The 19,692-nt window shown below is 39.6% G+C and overlaps 1 protein-coding gene across 30 annotated transcripts in view; it reads left to right on the top strand.

The window, feature by feature from the left end:
- The window catches only part of R3HDM2 (R3H domain containing 2), a 301,698-nt gene that overhangs the window by 251,771 nt on the left and 30,235 nt on the right, over positions 1-19,692 (top strand). For 13 of the 30 annotated variants that reach the window (XM_077111144.1, XM_077111138.1, XM_077111129.1 and 10 more), the window contains 11 exons: positions 2,677-2,700; positions 5,386-5,427; positions 7,295-7,381; positions 7,883-8,009; positions 8,928-9,006; positions 9,644-9,703; positions 10,246-10,386; positions 10,820-10,928; positions 13,449-13,544; positions 16,366-16,397; positions 16,496-16,549. In XM_077111144.1, coding sequence (XP_076967259.1) covers positions 2,677-2,700; positions 5,386-5,427; positions 7,295-7,381; positions 7,883-8,009; positions 8,928-9,006; positions 9,644-9,703; positions 10,246-10,386; positions 10,820-10,928; positions 13,449-13,544; positions 16,366-16,397; positions 16,496-16,549 — 851 coding nt within the window. The remainder of the gene's footprint in view (positions 1-2,676; positions 2,701-5,385; positions 5,428-7,294; positions 7,382-7,882; positions 8,010-8,927; positions 9,007-9,643; positions 9,704-10,245; positions 10,387-10,819; positions 10,929-13,448; positions 13,545-16,365; positions 16,398-16,495; positions 16,550-19,692) is intronic. The other 17 variants (XM_077111128.1, XM_077111136.1, XM_077111147.1 and 14 more) reach the window with 9 other exon arrangements.

Genomic DNA, 19,692 nt, shown 5'->3' with positions numbered 1-19,692 from the left:
AATTACAAAATGGGAAAAAGACTTGAACAGACACCTATCAGAAGAGGAAATACAAATGGCCAAAAGGCACATGAAGAGATGCTCAATGTCCCTGGCCATTAGAGAAATGCAAATCAAAACCACAATGAGATATCATCTCACACCCACCAGAATGGCCATTATCAACAAAACAGAAAATGACAAGTGCTGGAGAGGATGCGGAGAAAGAGGCACACTTATCCACTGTTGGTGGGAATGTCAAATGGTGCAACCACTGTGGAAGGCAGTTTGGCGGTTCCTCAAAAAGCTGAATATAGAATTGCCATACGACCCAGCAATACCATTGCTAGGTATCTACTCAAAGGACTTAAGGGCAAAGACACAAACGGACATTTGCACACCAATGTTTATAGCAGCGTTATTTACAATTGCAAAGAGATGGAAACAGCCGAAATCTCCATCAACAGAAGAGTGGCTAAACAAACTGTGGTATATACATACGATGGAATACTATGCAGCTTTAAGACAGGATAAACTTATGAAGCATGTATTAACATGGATGGACCTAGAGAACATTATGCTGAGTGAGTCTAGCCAAAAACTAAAGGACAAATACTGTATGGTCCCACTGATGTGAACAGACATTCGAGAATAAATTTGGAATATGTCCTTGATAACAGAGTCCAGCAGGAGGTAGAAAAAGGGTAAGATAACGGCCAATTGGAGTTGAAGGGATACAGATGGTGTAACAGGACTAGATACAAAAACTCAAAAATGGACAGCACAATAATACCTAATTGTAAAGTAATCATGTTAAAACACTGAATGAAGCTGCATCTGAGCTATAAAAAAAAAAAAAAAAAAAAAAAAAAGATGTAATGGAGAAGCTGGAGGGAACTGCCTGAAAATGTAGAGCTGTGTTCCAGTAGCCATGTTTCTTGAAGATGATTGTATAATGATATAGCTTTCACAGTGTAACTGTGTGATTATGAAAGCTTTGTGTCTGATGCTTCTTTTATCTACCTTGTCAACAGACGAGTAGAACATATGGAATAAAAATAAATAATAGGGGGAACAAATATTAAAATAAATTTAGTTTGAAAGCTAGTGATCAATGAAAGGGAGGGGTAAGGGGTATGGTATGTATAAATTTTTTTTTTCTGTTTTTGTTTTATTTCTTTTTCTGAATAGATGCAAATGTTCTAAGAAATTATCATGATGGTGAATATGCAACTATGTGATGATATTGTGAATTACTGATTATATATGTAGAACGGAATGATCAAAATAGGAATGTTTGCATTTGTTTGGTGTTTTTTGGTATTTAAAAAAATAAAATAAAATAAAATGAAAAGTGGTGTTCTGAACTCTATTATATGTAGTTCTTGAAAGACAAGTAGAAAAGAAAGGATGCCTATAGATTTAATACTTCTTATGGGCATTCACTTGGTTTAAAAATGTCTTCACCTGCGTATACAAATAGGTTGCCGTGGTTGGAGAGGGGGGCTGGGGCTGCCTCCCTCTGACTGGGCTCCTTTTGATGCTGCTAGAGCAGGTAGAGCTGCTGCTGCCCTCTATTGGAGCTTCTGCTCTCTCTGCAAAATCTACAGCTTTGTCAGCCATCCTCAATCCTATGGAGCAGTCCCTTAGGAAACTCTGTCCCCCCATTTATTTCCTAACGGATCATGTGCTAAAAATTCTACTCTTTGTTCTACCCTCACTCCCAAAATCTAACTGATGCTGTCAGGGGAGTCCCTATTACAAATAAAAGCTGTAAAGAGTTTGGAGAAGGAGGATTTTCATTACTTGTACTGTGCAAGATATAATCTTAGGATCAGCAATTGGAATTCAGAACATCTTTTTCATAGAAACAGTGCTATAACAGGTATAAGTACCAAGATGCAATTGGGCAAGCCCCCACTTAATTCATAGTGAACTCAGATGTGTCCATTTAGTAACCAGCTGGGTATGGCCTCCTAGCTGAGCTTTTTGCTTTTAAATTTGTAATCCCCACTGATTCATCTACATACTGCTTTAGAGAATGATTTTGAAATAGAGACACGACCATGTTAATTCTCTTCTTTAAACTATTTATCTGTGTCTCACTACCCTTGCCTGAGTCCCAGATTTCTCAGCATGGCATACTATGACTTAGTCCCTTGCCTGCCAACCATCTGCCTCTCATATCCTGTGCTTTGCCTTATTTGATTCCCTGGTTATAAATGGGAGCTGAAAAGTTTAGGGAAAGCATACTTTTGCACATGCTTTCTCTGCCTAGTATGTTCTCCTTGGTATTCTTTCTCTGGCCCTCTTCCAACCTGTAACTCTTCCCCACCCACCCTTTCCCCTCCTCCTTCCCCATCCCCACCCCCCAACAAAAAGTCTTCCTTGACAGCCTTACTCATTCATCTCAGGTCTATATGCATTGTATAATTCTTCAATTAATGGCTCTTTGCATAACAGAACTATAAACTCCCCACAAGGTCCAGGATTAGGTCAGTGTTTGGATCACCATTGTACCCTAGGGCCTAGCACAGTGCCTTGCTCATAGTAGGCAATTCAGTATTTGTGACTTTATGTATTACTAAGGCTGAGTTAGATGCTTTTGCTAGGTGCTCCTATAGTACATCCTGAATACCTCTGTAATGCCTGTAATATACTGTATTGTAATTGTCTATTTGTCTGTCTTTCCAACAGGATTATGAGTTCATTTTTGACAAGGTTTGTGTCTTTTATCTCTGTATCCCCGAGTAAGGTAGTATAGTGCCTGGCACATATTAGATTTTCGAAATGTGTTTGACTGTTATATACATTCTGGGAGATAAGTGGATTCATACATTGTTGGAAAGGGTATAAATGGGTACAACCTCTTTGTCACAATTGAGTGTATGCCTCTGTTCATGGGCATATATATATATATATATATATATATATATAAAAGATTCCTGGAGGGCAGGCCATGGTGGCTCAGCAGGCAGAGTTCTCGCCTGCCATGCCAGAGACCTGGGAGACCTGGGTTCAGTTCCTGGTGCCTGCCCATGCAAAAAAAAAAAAAGATCTCTGGAGTGTAATAACTGGTATTTCCCTGGAACTATTTAACTCTCCCATCTGGGAAACCCCAGATACCCTCTCCATGGTTAGGGACTCCCACGAAAATAGACCAAGCCCTTAATTTTTGAGGCTTGCCCTTATGAAATTTATTTCTGTAGTAGAGAAACCTAAGAGTTTCTTCCAGGAAACCTCTTTTGTTGCTCAAATGTGGTCTCTCTCTCTCTCTCTCTCTAAACCCAACTCTGCAAGGAAAATCATTACCCTCCCTCCTATGTGGGACATGACATTCAGGGGTGAAAATCTCCGTGACAGCATGGGGCTCCCACGGATGATGAGTCTGGCACTGGTACTGTGGGATCCACAGTGCCTTCCTGACCAAAAGGGGGAAAAGAGTAATAAAATAAGACATCAGTGGCTAAGAGAGATCAGATAGAGTCAAGAGGCTATTCTGGAGGCTACTCGTATGCAAACTTCAGTTAGATAGAGCTAATTGCCATGGTTTGCTAAACCCCAACCAACAACACTGCTGTCAACTCTTAAGAATATTAGGGCTCAAACTGAAACACTTTAAAAGTTTCATGCACTAAGTTTGCTTTCTTGGAACTTATAATTCCCGAAGGACTACTAAGTCAGATAAATACTGAAACCCATAGGGGCCAGCCACTCCAAGATTATCAGTTAATTACATCCCCTTATCCTTTACTGTGGACACCCCTTCTCAACATGAAAAAGTCAGAACAAGCATTGCCTAATTGTCCTTATAGATTGGGAGAAGGATCAAAGGAGAAGGAGGAGGTATAACAGAGAAAATAGGATTTAACAGATGAGTATGTCTGTGAATCACAATATAAATATTCCTTCTAGTTTCCAGTGTTTAGGAGCAGCTAGAAGGAAAAATCTGAGATGATGGAATGATAGCCAATGACAAACTCTGGTGACGTGTCCTGTAACTATTTGTTGAAGTGTGCTTTGAAAATTATTGATTCTTTCTTGCTTTGTATATATGTTATATTTTACAATAAAAAAACATTAAAAATAAAGATTTCTGGAAAGATCTACAAGAAACTTAATAGTTGTTGACCCTTATGGAAGTAACCAGGTAGCCAGGAACAGGTGTAAAAAGGGAGACTTACTATTCTGTAGACCTCTATTATGCCTCTTGAATGTTTGTGCCATGTGTATACATTACCTATTTGAAAAAATAGTGACAAATACTGCTTTGTATTCCTGGAGTATGACTCTTTCTTGGTGCAACAAACCTTGCTACTGGCCAAACCCATCATCATTTCTATTTTCCATCTACTTTTCCAATTCTTCATTTTGCCTTCTGGCAGTGTTGTTTGATAACTAGTGAAGAGGGCAAAGAAAAGAGACATCCCCACCTACCCAGAATCATGCTGGTGCTCTGTGTCTGTCTTGTTTCCGCTGTCCAACCCTGTGGCCTCAGTTCTCTACACAGGCTGGTGGCAGCAAATTCCATTCTAAACAGTTCATTACACTTAAAAGTGCCTCATCATAAATATAACCCTACGCATTACCTCTTTCCAAAAGCTCCCATTTTGGATTCTCAGCTGTTCATGAACTTTATCAATTAATTAGTCATTCCTTCTCCCATCCCACCTCAAGCTCATATTTTTTATCATCCTCAGCTTCGACGGTGCTCCCTACCCATTCTCTTTCCCCTTTGCTCTGGAAGTCTTACCTCTGTCTTTCATTCTCCTTCCCTTGTATCCTATCCCATCTTACATCCTTGGCCCAGAAAAGCTAAGAAGTTACCACCAGGAGCTTACAACTTAGAGAACTCTCAGGGAGGGAAACAATTGGGGGGAAAAAAGTCTTCATCCCATTTTTGCAGCCATAGAGACAGATGTTTTAGGTATCTCAAGTCAGAACTCTGTGTTCTCTTATACAGGCATTTTTAAGTGATGGTTAGGGGTCATATTTCACATCCCTTATGGGTTAAATAGCCTCATGTAGCAAGCTTGGGGATTAGATATTCTTTCATGCTGTGTTAGTGACATCTATCTCCAAAAGCATCCTAATCGGGAGAGGATTCTATGGTATGCCCAAATATAATTTTTATTAATCTGTGAAATGGGCCAACCAATCAGTGTCCTTTCTCTCTTTGCATGGTAAGTGGTAATTTGCCTTTGGGTGGTCTGTGGTTCCTTCCATGTTGCAAATGCTGGAGTTGCAGTATAGGAGAATAGCATACCAAGTGGTTCTCATACCTAGTTTGGCTATTATTGTAATGGTTTTTTACAGTTAGTGATTGTCTTTGTAAATATGTATTGTGATTAATTTAAGTGTTGGTTTTTTTCCTATTTTTAATATTTTCTAATCCTTTTCTAACAGAGGCGGACATCCAACCATGGTCATGCCAGGAAACGAGCCAAGGTGAGAGCACTTCCACTGCACCATATTTTTGGTAATATTTTTCAGAAATGGCCTTATCATCAATATTCAGCTTATTCAGATCAGTTATAGGCAAAGTTTTCTTGCCTGAGCTTTGAATTCTAATCATCGAGCACATACACTCGCCCATTTCCTATTGGAAGACTTGGCTTTATTTTTCTTCATTATATCTAGCTCAGGCACAGTTTATTTCTGATGTCTGAGATAATACCCATCCAGAACCTGAAATACCAGTTTCTCTGCTCACCCTGGCTTCTCATATGAGTCTTTTTTTTTTTCTCACGTTTTTCTCCCCCATTTGAATTTTCCATTAAGATAAATCTTGTCTTACTAGAAAAGATGAATCAGCATTTTTGGATATCCTAAAAGTGTAGGCATTTCTTGATGTTTCACTTTTTAGGTTGGGGCAGGAAAGAGGATTTTGTTTTTAATTATTATATCATAAAATTAGCACAGCACAGATTATTTTAAGCAAAATTAGCAGGGAGGACTATATGTGTTAGTGTGCGATAGCTTTTTAATTAGTTAGGAGACAATAAAATGTTAAACTTCTCTTGCAGTGGGAAGAATTGTCACCAGAAGTAATAATGAAGGGTGCTTAGCTCCTCCCCCCAGAAAAATAACGGCAGTAGCTGAGAGTGGCCCAGCCAATATGTGGCTTAGGTTTGAAGTATGATAAATTAGGACCATGTGCTGCCTTCCACATGGCCTAATCCACAGTGATGGACTTGCTGATGTTAAAGTTCAAAACACAGAGGGTGCTCACTGCTTCTTAGATTCCTGGGCAGACTTTTTGAGATAAATTAAATTTATCTCCATTTTGCAGATGAGGAATCTTGGGCTTGTAGAAATTAAGGGATTTGACAAATGACATTCAGTAGTAAATGGCAAAACTTGAAGAACTTGAAGTCAGTTCTTCAGACTTGGGAGTTCTTTTCACTATGCTGCATTACCTGGAACAGACATACCATGTTCTGTGCTTGTGTAATCACTATAAACCTTTGATGTATTGCAAGAACTCTAAGTAAATGTTTATACATTTCTAATGAGTCGCTCTACAATTATTGGCTTTGGGAATGGATTCCCTAAGAGAACAGTGATATGCCCAGTGGATTTCAGATCTTCTTGGCCTTCTCTAGCCAGCAGAAAAAGCCAGGCAGATTAGCCTTTTATAGCATTAAACCCCAAGTGTTTCAAAGTCTTTCTCTTTACTCTTTTCTTAAGCACTTCTTTTGGCACCCTTGCCACCTCAGGTTTAGAGTCATTTAAAATTTATTGTCTTCTGTATGCTAAGCACTATCTTTAGATGTATATTTACCTACTTTATATCATCTAAATCTCACTAATGCGTAATGTATTTTTTTCCATGGGTAGGCACAGGGAAATGAACCTGGCTTAATGTATTTTTATTCCACTTTTATTGAGGAATGAACAGAGTTCCAGAGAGGTCATGTGATTTGCTCAGGGTTTCGTAGCTTGTAAGTACAAAACCAGGAGTTAAATCCAGGACTTGTGATTCTCAAATCCAGTCTCTCTACTATGCTGTGCTATGTATATTGGCAGTGAACTTCTGAATCTGAAACCTGAGCATTGGTCTAGAGAAGGGGAATTGTGTGAGGTAGTTTTCCCAACATCTGTCCAGAGTAGCCATTTTATTTTTACATATCTATTGTTGCAAGCGGAGAACTATCTTTCAAGTGTATTAGGAACTGGCAAGTAGGACCTATTTTAAAAAATGCTTCTAATGTGAAAGTGGCAACTAATAGAGCCAAGAGAGTACCTTTCCTTTAGCCATAAAGGTTTCTGAGTGCCTACCAAGGGAATATATATGTGTATTTGGTTTTTCCAGTCTAATTCCAAGCTGAAGTTGGTGCGCAGCCTGGCAGTATGTGAGGAGTCCTCTACCCCATTTGCTGATGGGTCACTAGAAACCCAGGTAGGTCCTTTACAGGAGTAAGTATGGTTTTCGAATGAGGCAGTTGTTTGCTAACGTTTGGTATGCAAGCAGTAGCATCAACATGAGACTTGGAAAGCGGGGTTAAGGAGCTCCGAAACAAAAGCTATTACAGTAGAGCAGAGCAAGGATGAGAGCGTAAAGTATAGGTCTTCACACTCTTCACACTCGGACCACCCAGGATGATACAGACAAGATGATCCGGGCTGAGTCTTGTTTTCACACTCCCACCCTTTCCACCCAGTGTTTAGAGTAATTTCCATTCAATTCCTATGCCAAGAACGTCTATTGTAACTTGACCTTTCCATATAGTAGGCTGTGATTGCTGGCAAAAAAGGCTTGACCTTTACCCTTTTGATAAAACAAAAGCTAAAACAATTTAATGAACAACATACACTCTTCCCAAGATTAGCCTTCTTTGAGATTCCTAGGGAACTTCAGGAGAATCCCTTTTGATTATGTTCATCTTTCCCCTTATCCAAGGATATAATTCAGTTACATATCAGTTGCCCTTCTGACAAGGAAGAGGAGAAGTCCACAAAGGATGTCTCTGAAAAGGAAGACAAGGAAAAAAACAAAGAAAAGGTTACAAGAAAGATGCTGTCCAGAGGTGAGGACTTACCTGTTCTTTCATCTGCCATATGATTGTTTCTGCAGGTGACCTTTCCTTCCATCCTGAAACCTAATACCTGCTGGCCTTACCAGCCCAACAGTTCAAAGTGTCCTGCTGACTGCTCGGTTGCTTGAGGATGTGCCTAACTAGGTGGCTTTCTTTACTTCTTTAATCAACCCTGCCAGAGAGGCCCACATACCATAGGGAGCTACTTTATCTGCATTGGTGCTCCCCATGGAGAGGAAATTTTTGTCAGTTCTGATTTACTTGTGCTTCCAGAATAAGGAGTGTCTTGGATAATCACTAGTGGCAGATCCTCCAATACCATTTATAATTTGGTTTGGGAATGCCTGGAACGATTTTTTCTTTCTTTTTTTAATCATCAGATTTGCTACTCCAGTTATTAGGCTTACTTTGGCTTTAAACTCGGGCTGGTAGCAAAAAGATATACATGGCCCATAAAAATGATAGTTGGCAGGAGAAAGGAAACCTTGGGGTTAAAAATTTGAAATGAAACATCCACAAAGCGAATGATTCACACATAAATAATCAACATTTAACCATATTTGCTGAGATTCTGGAAAATTTTGCCCTGACTGTCCTTACCTGGAATTTATTTTGCTTAACCAGAATAAAACCAGCTTTGTTTGGATTAGTACATTCAGTAAAGGCAGCTTTTTGGTGTACCATTGATACAACATTGTGACCCAGATTCCTCATTCTCTCCTTGTCAGGGGGAATTTTGGGGGTCTGGCAGATCAAGGTTGTTCTGGTTTTCATGATGAAATGCTTACAGTTTCTTTTTACTTTCTTGTTGTCATCTCTTCTGATTGGGTTGTTGGCTTTTGCTTGGGGTCAGACCCCACGCAAGGCAGTTTCATTTATTCTTAATTTTTTTTGTTGTTGTGGTTCTAGATTCCAGCCAAGAATATACGGACTCCACTGGAATAGACCTACATGAATTTCTTGTAAATACATTGAAAAAGAACCCAAGGTAATAACATGATTTGGTAGAAGAGGGAATGAGGCCAAGGACCAGCAGGATACCCAAGAGGCTGAGCAGTTTCCTGGAGGTTCTCCAGTTAGAATCTAAGATGTCTATCCCACCATCATCTCTCTCCAGCATAGTTTTATATTTTGAGGAAAATTCCCTGGAAGAAGAATGCAGGGACAAAGAAATCTGAAGGCTTGGGCATGCACAGAAGAAAAATAATTGGATTTTTTCCAATATAAATCATAAGCTAAATCATAATTGCTTAAAAGTTCTATAAATAACAAGATGGGTTATAGAACAATGATTAAATTTTTAAGTATGATATATGTGTTTATATATGCATATGGCTGCTCATAGAATTAAATTTCTGATATGGAAAACAAAATACATGATTAGGAAGGAACTACAAAATGTGTACTTGGATTGTTTCTCAGAAACACCACAGGGTTTCCCAGTGCATGTCCCCCCACCCCACCCCCAAAAAACACACAAACCCATGCACGCAGGACCAACGGGTGATGCTGAGCAGCCTTTGCATTACACTGTTGGGATTTAGATATATCCCTCCCCTCAGCTCTTGTAGTGAGCAAGTTGGGCTGCGTTTTTGTTTTGTTTTGTTTTAATCTTTTTTAAACAGGGACAGAATGATGCTGCTAAAATTAGAACAGGAGATTCTGGAATTTATTAATGACAACAAGTAAGTTACTTGTTTGAAATATATATTTAGAGGTGGGTGGGGGTACTGGAAAGAAATTTAGGGCAAATTTTAAGACATCTCTCTGTCATCTTTCACTTTAAGTCTGATTATTAAGGTAATTGCTCTCTGGGAACAAAAAGGAGTTGGGGAGAAGCAAGCCAAACGGATTTTTAAATATGTGCATGAAGACAAAGTGAAGTTTTAAAGCTATTGCATAGACTTAAGTTGCTTTTCAGCAACTAGCTGTTGTCCCAGGTTTTCGTATTCTTAAATTTCTCCCTTTTTTGTGTAGAGTGTCATCCAAATAGGTGACACCTAGGTCTTAAGAAGCATTCAGAATGAGAATAGTGGGTCAGAGTGATCTGCAGTAAAGAAGCTAAGAGAAACTTTTGTTTTCCATTGAATAAATATCTATCTCCCTTGTACTATGTCTCTTTCTCCTAAGAAATTTCCCACTTTAGACACTTGTACGAAAAATTACAATTAGTTTTTATTACTGTTGTTTGCCTTTATTTCACTTTTTACCCCTGGGTTTCTTTTAGTAACCAGTTCAAGAAATTCCCTCAAATGACCTCATATCACCGGATGCTTTTACACCGGGTAGCTGCCTATTTTGGGATGGACCACAATGTTGATCAGACTGGGAAAGCTGTCATCATCAACAAAACCAGTAACACAAGAATGTAAGGGAAGAAACCATGAATGGGAAGACTTTCCTGAGATAACCTGCTGGGGTGAAAGAGGAAGTTGTAGGATCAGGATCTCTTCCAGGGGAGGGGAGAATGTTGAGGGTTATATCATCAAACTCCTTTTGAGGTGTCAAGGACAAATTTTAGAGGCACTGGAGCTTGGTGAAGACTGGTCCTAGCCTCTCTTCACCTTCACTGATATGTATAACTTAAGGTATGACTTTAATTTGCAAGACAAGTTTTAAATATATAAAAGAACTGAGCCTAAGTATTTAATTATAACTTTTGTGTGACTTTTTGGATAGTTGACTCCAGAAACTCCTTGAGTGGTAATTGAGGAACTTAAGAGAGCTATACCTAGAAGGTCTGTTTCCTAACAAAAGGGTCTTATTCTTCCCTTCCTTCCATATTTCTTTCCCAATCCCAGCCCTGAACAGAGGTTCTCAGAACACATAAAAGATGAGAAGAATGCAGAATTTCAACAGAGATTCATTCTCAAGAGAGATGACGCCAGTATGGACCGAGATGATAATCAGGTGAAGAATAGAAAGGGACGGGCCCAAGAGAGAGACTGTTATAAGAGAAACTGGGAGGGGAGGAGAATTTTGGTGGGATGGAAAAAAAACTCAGACTATCTCAGTATGGAAAAATGTATTGAGTGATACTGAGTTGGCTTTGGCTTGATGTTCAGGACTGACTCTACTTGTTGAGTTGAATGCCACGCTCTTAGCCCCAGAGAGACATGGTGCTGAGGTTTGCTGGGTTTTCTGATTTGGCCTAGGATGCCCTGGTTGTGCCACTGACTTCTGATTCCATGTCATTTTGGGACAAAGCAAGATCCCTCCCTCCCTTGATCCAGTTGATGGTTTCATACTTTTTTTCTTTAGTAGTTAGTGATTTCTTTGGGAATACCAAAAGCTACTTTACCCTACTTCCAGTCTTATGCTAGCTCAGGGCTAGCCTTGAAATGGCAAAGTTGCAGTCTAACTTACCCACTTATAAAGGTTTTTCTGATCCCTTCTGCAAACTCCTGAATCTTTTCCCAAATCCTTCTACGAAGGTGAGTGAGTTAATTTGACTTTTTTAGCTGGGAACCTCAGGCAGTAACCCCGTTGTGATTCACTCCTCTGGGAATAAGAGGTAAACAATCTGCCCCATTCCTCACTTATAGACTCAGCTGTTGTCCTGACCTCTAGCGTACCTTTTAGATAGTAATTGTTTAGGGGTTTATTTTCCTAGCTAAGTAGAGGGTTTAGATCTAGCCTATTTCAATTTAGCCATCAGTGGGGATTAGGTAGAGAATAAGTTTTGAAGAACTTGGTGGGATAGAGCCTATTTGATTCTTGCTAATTAATGATAACTATAATATCTTAGTTCTGGAGTCAAATTTAATTTTTTTGATAATATAAGGACTTGAGACCAGGACCTTTCCTGCTTGCTACTTGAGTATTTGAGGGAGTCCTTTTGAGAAAAGTGCCGTATCTATTGAGGTCACGTTTGATACAACAACAAATAAATAAAACATAAAATTCAAAAAACAAGAAAGAGCCTTTCCATCCTGATGCCCTTCTCTACATTTTCCCAAAACCCTTTTTCTGTGGATCAAGAATTATTTAGGCCCAGAGGCACATTGGGGTAGCATGGAATCTTTCCCTATTGTGAATTTTTCTTCTCTCAGCTTCAGGCTTGATCCATGATAGGGTAACCTCTATTCCTTTTTCTGTCTTAATAATAAGCATAGTAATTGCTATGTTATTGAGTGTCTTTCCTAAACTAAGCTCTATCCTAAACACAGTGCATGCGTTATATCTTAATCCTCTCCACAACCCTATAAGATGGGTACATGCTAGAAAACTGAGACTAGTAGATGTTAAGTTACTTGCCTGAAGTCACATTACTCAGAGGTGGCAGAGCTGAGACTCTGCCTGGCCTCAAAGTCCCTTATGCTTTTTCTACTCTATCACTGAAGTTATGGCTACCTTTGGAGATTGGTGGAGATCAGCCTAGAGCAGCAGTCTCCTTCAGGATGCTTCATTTGAAGCTTTCAAAGCTTCTGGATTAAAGGTCAGAATCTTTTATAACCTGATGACATTCATTTGACATGTCATCTCCCTCAGAACTCTTTACCTGCAAAACTAGTATGGAAGAGGACACTCTGTAACACCTTAACCAAGATAGTGTTCACAAATTGCACGTCCAGAGAGGATGGGCTAATGATGGAGAGTTGATGATATGCTTGCTTGAGGCAGAGAGGTGATTTGCCCAACCATCCTTTCTAGACACCTTGCGTATTTTTCAGAGAATGAAAGGTTATCTAGTCTCCATTTCTTTCTTTTTCCTGTCTGTCTTTCTGTCTTCTGCCTCCACTGTACCTCATTTGTCTGTGCCTTTCTCTGTCCATCCTTCTTTCTGTTCTAGTCCTCTTTTCTTTATGCTGCTCTGTTTTATTTCTTCTCTATTTCTGTAATTCCTCTCCTTCCCTCTCTTCAGTGGCTATCGTTAAGATGGGAGGAAGAAAAAAGTGCTTAGACTTTGAGTTTAGTTTCGCCCTTGGGATTTCATTTCCAAGGCCCCCTTTGCTATTCTGTGTGTGATTTGGGTCTTGGCATAAGTGACTAAAGAAGGGATAATGTCACATGCTAATTCTGTAAACCTCCTCCTCTGTATACAGCTTAGCTAAACACCTGTTTCTTCTCCCTTTCTAACTTCTTTCTATTCCTTGCTTCCCCTCCAAAGCAATGTTGTTTATTTTCTTGTATCCTTACTGACTTGGAGAGTGCCTGATTATTACAGGGAAATAACCCAAACCTTATAAATACTTGTTCTTGATACTCTGGGGGGTGGGGAAGATGGAGAACCCCAGCCATCCAGGAAACCTGATCTCCCAAACTGCATGGTCAGATGTACCCAGTGAAACCTGTCCATGATTGGAAATTTTTTTCCCCCATTTTTTTGATGGCAACTATAAACTCTCCCGGTTTCTCTTCCTTGCTGGTGTGCAGTGAGCTTGCAGTACGAGGAGAACTTAACTAGCTTAATTCTGCTCATCGATCTAGATCAGAGTTCCATTGCAGGATGGAAGGAGGAGCAAGTCAATAGAAGAGAGAGAGGAGGAATATCAAAGGGTCCGAGAGAGAATATTTGCCCGAGAGGTAAGTGTAGCTTCTGAGAGTTGTTAGCCCATAGCTTTTAGCTCTTAATCTTTGGAACTGTGAATGGAATGAACCCTCTATAAATGTTTTTTGAAACCAACATCAGCCAACCCCAGATTTGATCTCTAAAATTAAAAGTGGCTTATTGGGAAGCTGCAGATTTTTTTGTATTATTCTTCATACATTCTGCTGTACAGCATACAAAGAGAACTAAAACTTGGGGTGGCTGAATTTGGTAGGTACAACTAGACTGAAAATAGAAATGGTTTTGGCAGGGCTTATGAAAGGGCCCTGAATCTTGTCTATCAAACCCTCTTCCCACTTAACCTCTTTTACTCCCACTATCCATTTTAGGCATCTTTGCTTCTAAGTGGAAGACTTAGTGTCCACACAGCCTATACATTCATCTTGTCTAACCAGCCTTATTTTTAGGATGTGTTGGTAATTGGTAGAGCACAGATTTGGCATCTATCCTCTGTGAGCTCTGCATTCCACATGCACAGAGGATATCACTATTCCCTCTAGACCCTACTTAAACAGGAAATCTCTTTCTTACTATATTCCTTACCTTATTTCTTAGAACAAGACTGGCTCCATGGACCAAAAGGCAACTTGAATCCTTTTAGGCAACTTTATTTGATATCCCTGTACCTGGTTGCCAGGATGAAGAGAAATGTATAGTAGAAATTCAGGAAAAGGTGTGGTTGGGCAAGAAAGAATATAGGATCCAGATAGCAGCACCATCTTATAATTTATATTAGCAACACAGAAGAAATAACCAACCTCCTTTGTTGTCAAAAGATGGCCAGGTCTAATCAGTATACTTAGATAAACATTACTCTCCTCCCATTCCTCTACCCTCACCTCCCTCAACCAGATCAAAAATATATAACTTTTCATCATTACTTAGCTCAGAAAAATAATATCTCAAGAAAACTGAACTCCCCTATGAACTTGCTCCATTGTCTCAGGAGACCCAAGGGCTTCCAAGGATCCTCACTGGGGACAGATACCCAACAAGCCTTCTAGCCCAAAGTCCAAGGGTAAAGAATCTTCTTATCTTCTGTTACATAGATTTCCAGTGTGAGTCAGAAAAAATTTCCCTCCAAATTATCCAAACAATAGTTCAAAGAGGGTTCTCTATCTTTACCTGCAAAACATTTGGTTGAGAATGAGAGGAGAAATGTCATTTGTACACAGCTGTGGTCACTGATTGTGGACAGAGCCGGTTAGTAGATATTACCAACAAACACTTATATAGTGTTTACTGTATTTCAGGCACTGTTCTAAGCATTTATGTAGATTAATTTAAATCCTCACAGCAGGTCTATGAGAAAGGTTACATTATTTTTCCCATTTTATAAAGGAGGAACTGAGGCACAGAGAGGTTAAGTAACCACCTAAGGTCATACTGTAATTAGCAGAAGAGCTAGTATTTGAATTTAGACAGTCTGTCTCCAGAGTCCATGCTCTTAAACTAAACCACCTCTTGATAGTTCTTCTGCTCTAGGCTCTTTAGATTAAGAAGCATTAGTGACATAATAGGCTAATTGACTATGTGATGTGTTCTCCTCTGCTTTACTTACACATAGAAAATGACTGCCCCACCATGCAGCTATGAGCAAAGCCACAAATACTCTGAAAGCATAGGCACCTTTTAATAGAGTGTTCAGGATAATTATCAACAACGCTGGGGTATATTAATCTACAACCATAACAAAGCCAAAGTTAGCTCTTCTCTCCTTTTTTTCTCCAGATTTCTAGTCTTATCAAGCCTCTACTAATGTATGTATCCTTTGTTAAATCCTTGTGGATTTATCACTTTCATTTCAGTACTTCCTAACTCTTGCTGTGGTAGAGGCAACAGAAATCTCCAAAGGTCTAAACAAGGAAAAATGGCCATAGCCCACCATATCTAAAGATTCCCTTGTGGAGGGGAGCCTAGCCAGCTAGTGGGAGCTGAATAAGGGTGGAGTTGTAGATGCTGGGGGGGAAAGGGGAGCAGGAGGCAGACCAGAAAGAGAGGGAAGTGGCAAGAAGGGTGTTTGGATGGAAATGCTGCTGCTGCAGCCTTCTCTGGAGCTTTAGTTCTGTGTTGGAAAGCTAACCAACATAAGCTCTGCTCTACATGGAGCCTACTCTGCTCAGCAGCTGGACACTCTTGGTACTTTTTTCTAAGGCTTGGGAATCCACCATGATGCTCACTTCACTCAGCTCGGTGGCTTTGTCAGGAAATGATCCCCAAAGGGAATGTTTCAGACTTTTAGTTTTCTCATTTTTTTAGGCTATGAAAAGTATCTACTTCCCCATTTTCCTATCTTCCTCAAGTCCCAGGTCAGAATGTCTTTTATTTTGGGCCAGTGTAGAAGACAAAAATTGAATAACCATTGATGATGATATCCCAAAAACTAAACTTCTTTCTCTTGTGTCCCTTTTCCCTTTCTTTGAACACACTTTTTAGAACCAAGCACACTAATTGTTAGGCTCAGCTTACCTCTAGAAAGAATAAATTTAGGGCTAAAAAGGAAATAATAGGTTAATACTTCCCTCTTTCCCTTTTCCATACTCCTACCTTTACCACCCTCTCTTTTTAAACACTCTGGGGGAAGGCTGAAAACTCCTAATGCTCTTTCCCATTAAAGGTGAGAAAATCAGATTGGGTGTGGGTGTATGGGTCATCTATCCCTGCTCCCTCTCTCCCTGTTGGTGGGGTGAGCTTTGGTTTGAGGACCTTGGGTATTCATAGCATCATGGACACCCTTTTCGGTTATGCCATGCTGTTTTCTTATAAGTTATTTTCCATTTTCTCCCCTTCACCTAGACTGGCCAGAACGGATATCTAAATGACATCAGGTTAGTACCACTTAGCATGTTCCCTGCTTCTCATTGAGCTTTGTCAGTGAGGTTAATATAATCCTGTAATGATGCTTTTCTTTGATGTTAACCAACAGACTCTCCAAAGAAGCCTTTTCTTCTAGCTCTCACAAGAGAAGGCAGATTTTTAGGTACCTCTGTGTGATCTATATCTCTCCTTTTTTTTTCTTTCTTTTTTTTTTTTAATTTTGTTTTGCTGTAATCTTTTTAGCGGAGTAAGTTTGCTCCATGCATGGCTGCTTGTGAAATAATTCAACTTGTGGTTTTTGCAACATTGAATATTTTTCCCTGTTAAAAAAAGAAATTGGCTCCTGCTCAGTGACTTTATTTTTATTGTTGCTGATTCCATTTTGAGTCCTAGATAGGCGGTAAATAGGACCAAATAGGTATATTTGGGATAGGTACTGCTCCCTCCCAAAAGTTTGGTGGTATTGAGCATTTTTGAAGGATTGAAACACAGTTCTAGTAAGGTAAAGGAATGGGCATCTCTTGACTATCTTTTCCAAAATTGTGGAAAGATTTGAAGAGCTTGTCCTTGACCTAGTATAGAGAATTTTTTTTATCTTTAAGAAAGAGTAGTATATGCACACATATAAAAACACATACAGGGCGGGCCATGGTGGCTCAGCAGGCAGAGTTCTTGCCTGCCTTGCTGGATACCCAGGTTCAATTCCCGGTGCCTGCCCATGCAAAAAAAAAAAAAAACACATACAAATACGTCTATCTGTGGACAGTTTTCTCCTTGAGACAGTATAGATTACCTCAGAAAGGACTCTCTCCCTTAGCATAGAGTATGTCCTTTGTTATTGTCCATTACTTATTATTGCTGGTGAAAACTTTGTATTAAACTTCCCCAGTGCCTAATGTTCTCCATTTCTCCACAAAGCAATTAGTCATGAAACTCTTCCATTCATTTCAGTCTCTCAGTCCCACTCCAGAGGATTTCACAAGATGGTGGTAAGAGAAGAACTATTTTAGGACCCTATCTTGGTGCCAACTCATCTTGAATATATCCTTCCTGTCTTACCAACAGAAAAACTACAGAGTTTAGAGAATCTGCAACTTAACTAGGATTCCAGCCCAAGCCCTTTCTGAAGGGTTTTTCTCTTTTTGAATCCTGAGTTTGAAAAGGGACTGTCCAACTAAATCAGATTAACTTGAGATCTCATTTGTCCTTCCCCATTTGTTCTTTATAAAGCTAGTCAAAGTTTGTGGAAATGGAAATAGAGAGATTTTCCATCTTTGGGTAGAAGTTTTGTCCATACATTACATTCCATATCTCTGAACTCTTTCCTAGACTGTCCTTCCCTGAGGTCCATATGAAAGCCCCTGGCAGAAAGGGGACGCCACAGTTTTGGTGGTTGTAAGGGAAAGAATTCCCCACCCTTTTTTATTTGTTATTTCTGCTCCATATTCTATACTTCAGGGTCATAGATCATTCCAGAATAACAGGATTTTTAAGCCAAGTCCTGTGAACTCTGTGACTTAATGCACAGTACTTTAAAGTTGCAAAAATATCCTTTATCTGATTCAGTTCTTTCAGCATCCTGATTTGGTAAGCTGGTTTACATCCAAGAAAATAATAGCAGAGAGATTAAGCGGCTAACCCAAGTTTACATGTCTATTAGTGGCAAAACTGGGACTGGTCTCTTGGCCAGTTTTCTTTTCACTACACCACACCAGCTCTCTGCAAATATCTCACCCCTTGCTGTTTGCATAGTGTTCTATTCAGAGCCCTAATTTAGATTCATTGCTACAAATGATGCCTTTATTAGTACTATGGAGCATCAGACTACTTCAAACTGTGCAGGTAATAACTTGAAAGATCTGGTGAGCAAGCAAAGCCCTCTCTTTTCCAGACCTCTTTTTAAGATGCTATTTTTCACCCTGAGCTTTGATTAAAGATTTAGGTCATGTAAAATGCAGCTTCATAGACTCTTAAAAGGGGTAATATCTTCCCCTATTTGGGTCCTTATCCAGAACTTTGATGATCATAAGTTGATCTTCTCAAACTGCTTTATATCTTTCTTCCCAAGTCTCTGTGAAACAAATGCTGATATCACCAAATTCCATCATCTGGATTGGCAGTAACTATAGAAATTTCCTAATTTTCCAAGAATCTTTGGGAGGTTCTTCCCCATTGATAAATAAGCTATAGTGAGGCTTACTCATAATTATTGCCACCACTTCCACAGGCCTCTTTCCTACACCTCAGACCTAACAAAATGTGCTTTTCACCAGCACTCAACCTGCTTGTGAGAACTAAATCAGCTCTGATTTTATGGGAGTATGCAATGTGAATGCTATCTGTCCTTTATCTTCATCTCTCCAATACACACACACAGAGTTCAGAATTGAGTCTGGCTGACTTTTCCTAGCAGCCTTATTTTTAGTGAAGTGAGAAGACATTAGAATTAGTTGTCGAGAGGGAAAACTGATCTCCTGGCCCACATTCCCCCTAGATTCCCCAACCCTTGGAAGAATGGTGTACTCACCAAAATTCGTCAGAAAATTATCAGACAAACCACATGTTGAGCACTGGGTCATTGCTGTCTTGGGGAAGCTGGATGAGTACAAAGTGCTGCCACCTTGGCCCAAGCTTTCCCAGGGTGTGTGGTTTAAAGTTACCTTATTCATATTCTACCTCTGTTAGAAAGAGGAAGTAAATGACAAGATTACTCTGACAGGTAGCATAATGTTCAACTTAGGTGGAAAAACTATTAGGACTTGTTTTGCAAAACTCAAGCTCTAATGTCATAATATTCAGGGCAGCCTTATCCATTCACCACTGTATCCCCTTCTCTCACAAACACACATTTTTTTAGTTGTCTCAGTAGATTTGTCTTTGTCCATTGAGACAAAGAGCCATTGGCTCTCATTTCAGGTCTATTTCTTTTCCTGGAAACATGATCTGCACTTCCTTCTTATTTCTCGTTCTTCTTTTGACATCCCCATGAGGAAGGGGTACAAGTTGGGGGAAACAGGAATGTTACCTAGTCCTCAATTCTGTATGTAGAGAAGCATTAATGTTATATATAAATCTACTCGGGATGGCAAAAAAGACGAATTAGCATTTCCTAATCAGCTATGCCAACGTGTTCTTAGCCCACCACTGTAGGCTTGGCTAAAAGCTAGAACAGTTGACCCTTGCATATATTGTGCCCATTTTCTCTACATTATCTTTGGAGCAGATGAGGGTAATACCTTTCTTTATTAGATTAACTCTGAGCCTTATGTCTTTGGAGCTAAGCAGTTTGGGGTGGAGTTTTCTATT

The sequence above is a fragment of the Tamandua tetradactyla genome, chromosome 7, assembly GCF_023851605.1.
Source record: "Tamandua tetradactyla isolate mTamTet1 chromosome 7, mTamTet1.pri, whole genome shotgun sequence".
In the NCBI taxonomy this organism is placed as follows: Eukaryota; Metazoa; Chordata; class Mammalia; order Pilosa; family Myrmecophagidae; genus Tamandua; species Tamandua tetradactyla.
The sequence above is the reverse complement of the archived record's forward strand: the minus strand, read 5'-3'. Positions and strand labels throughout refer to the sequence as shown.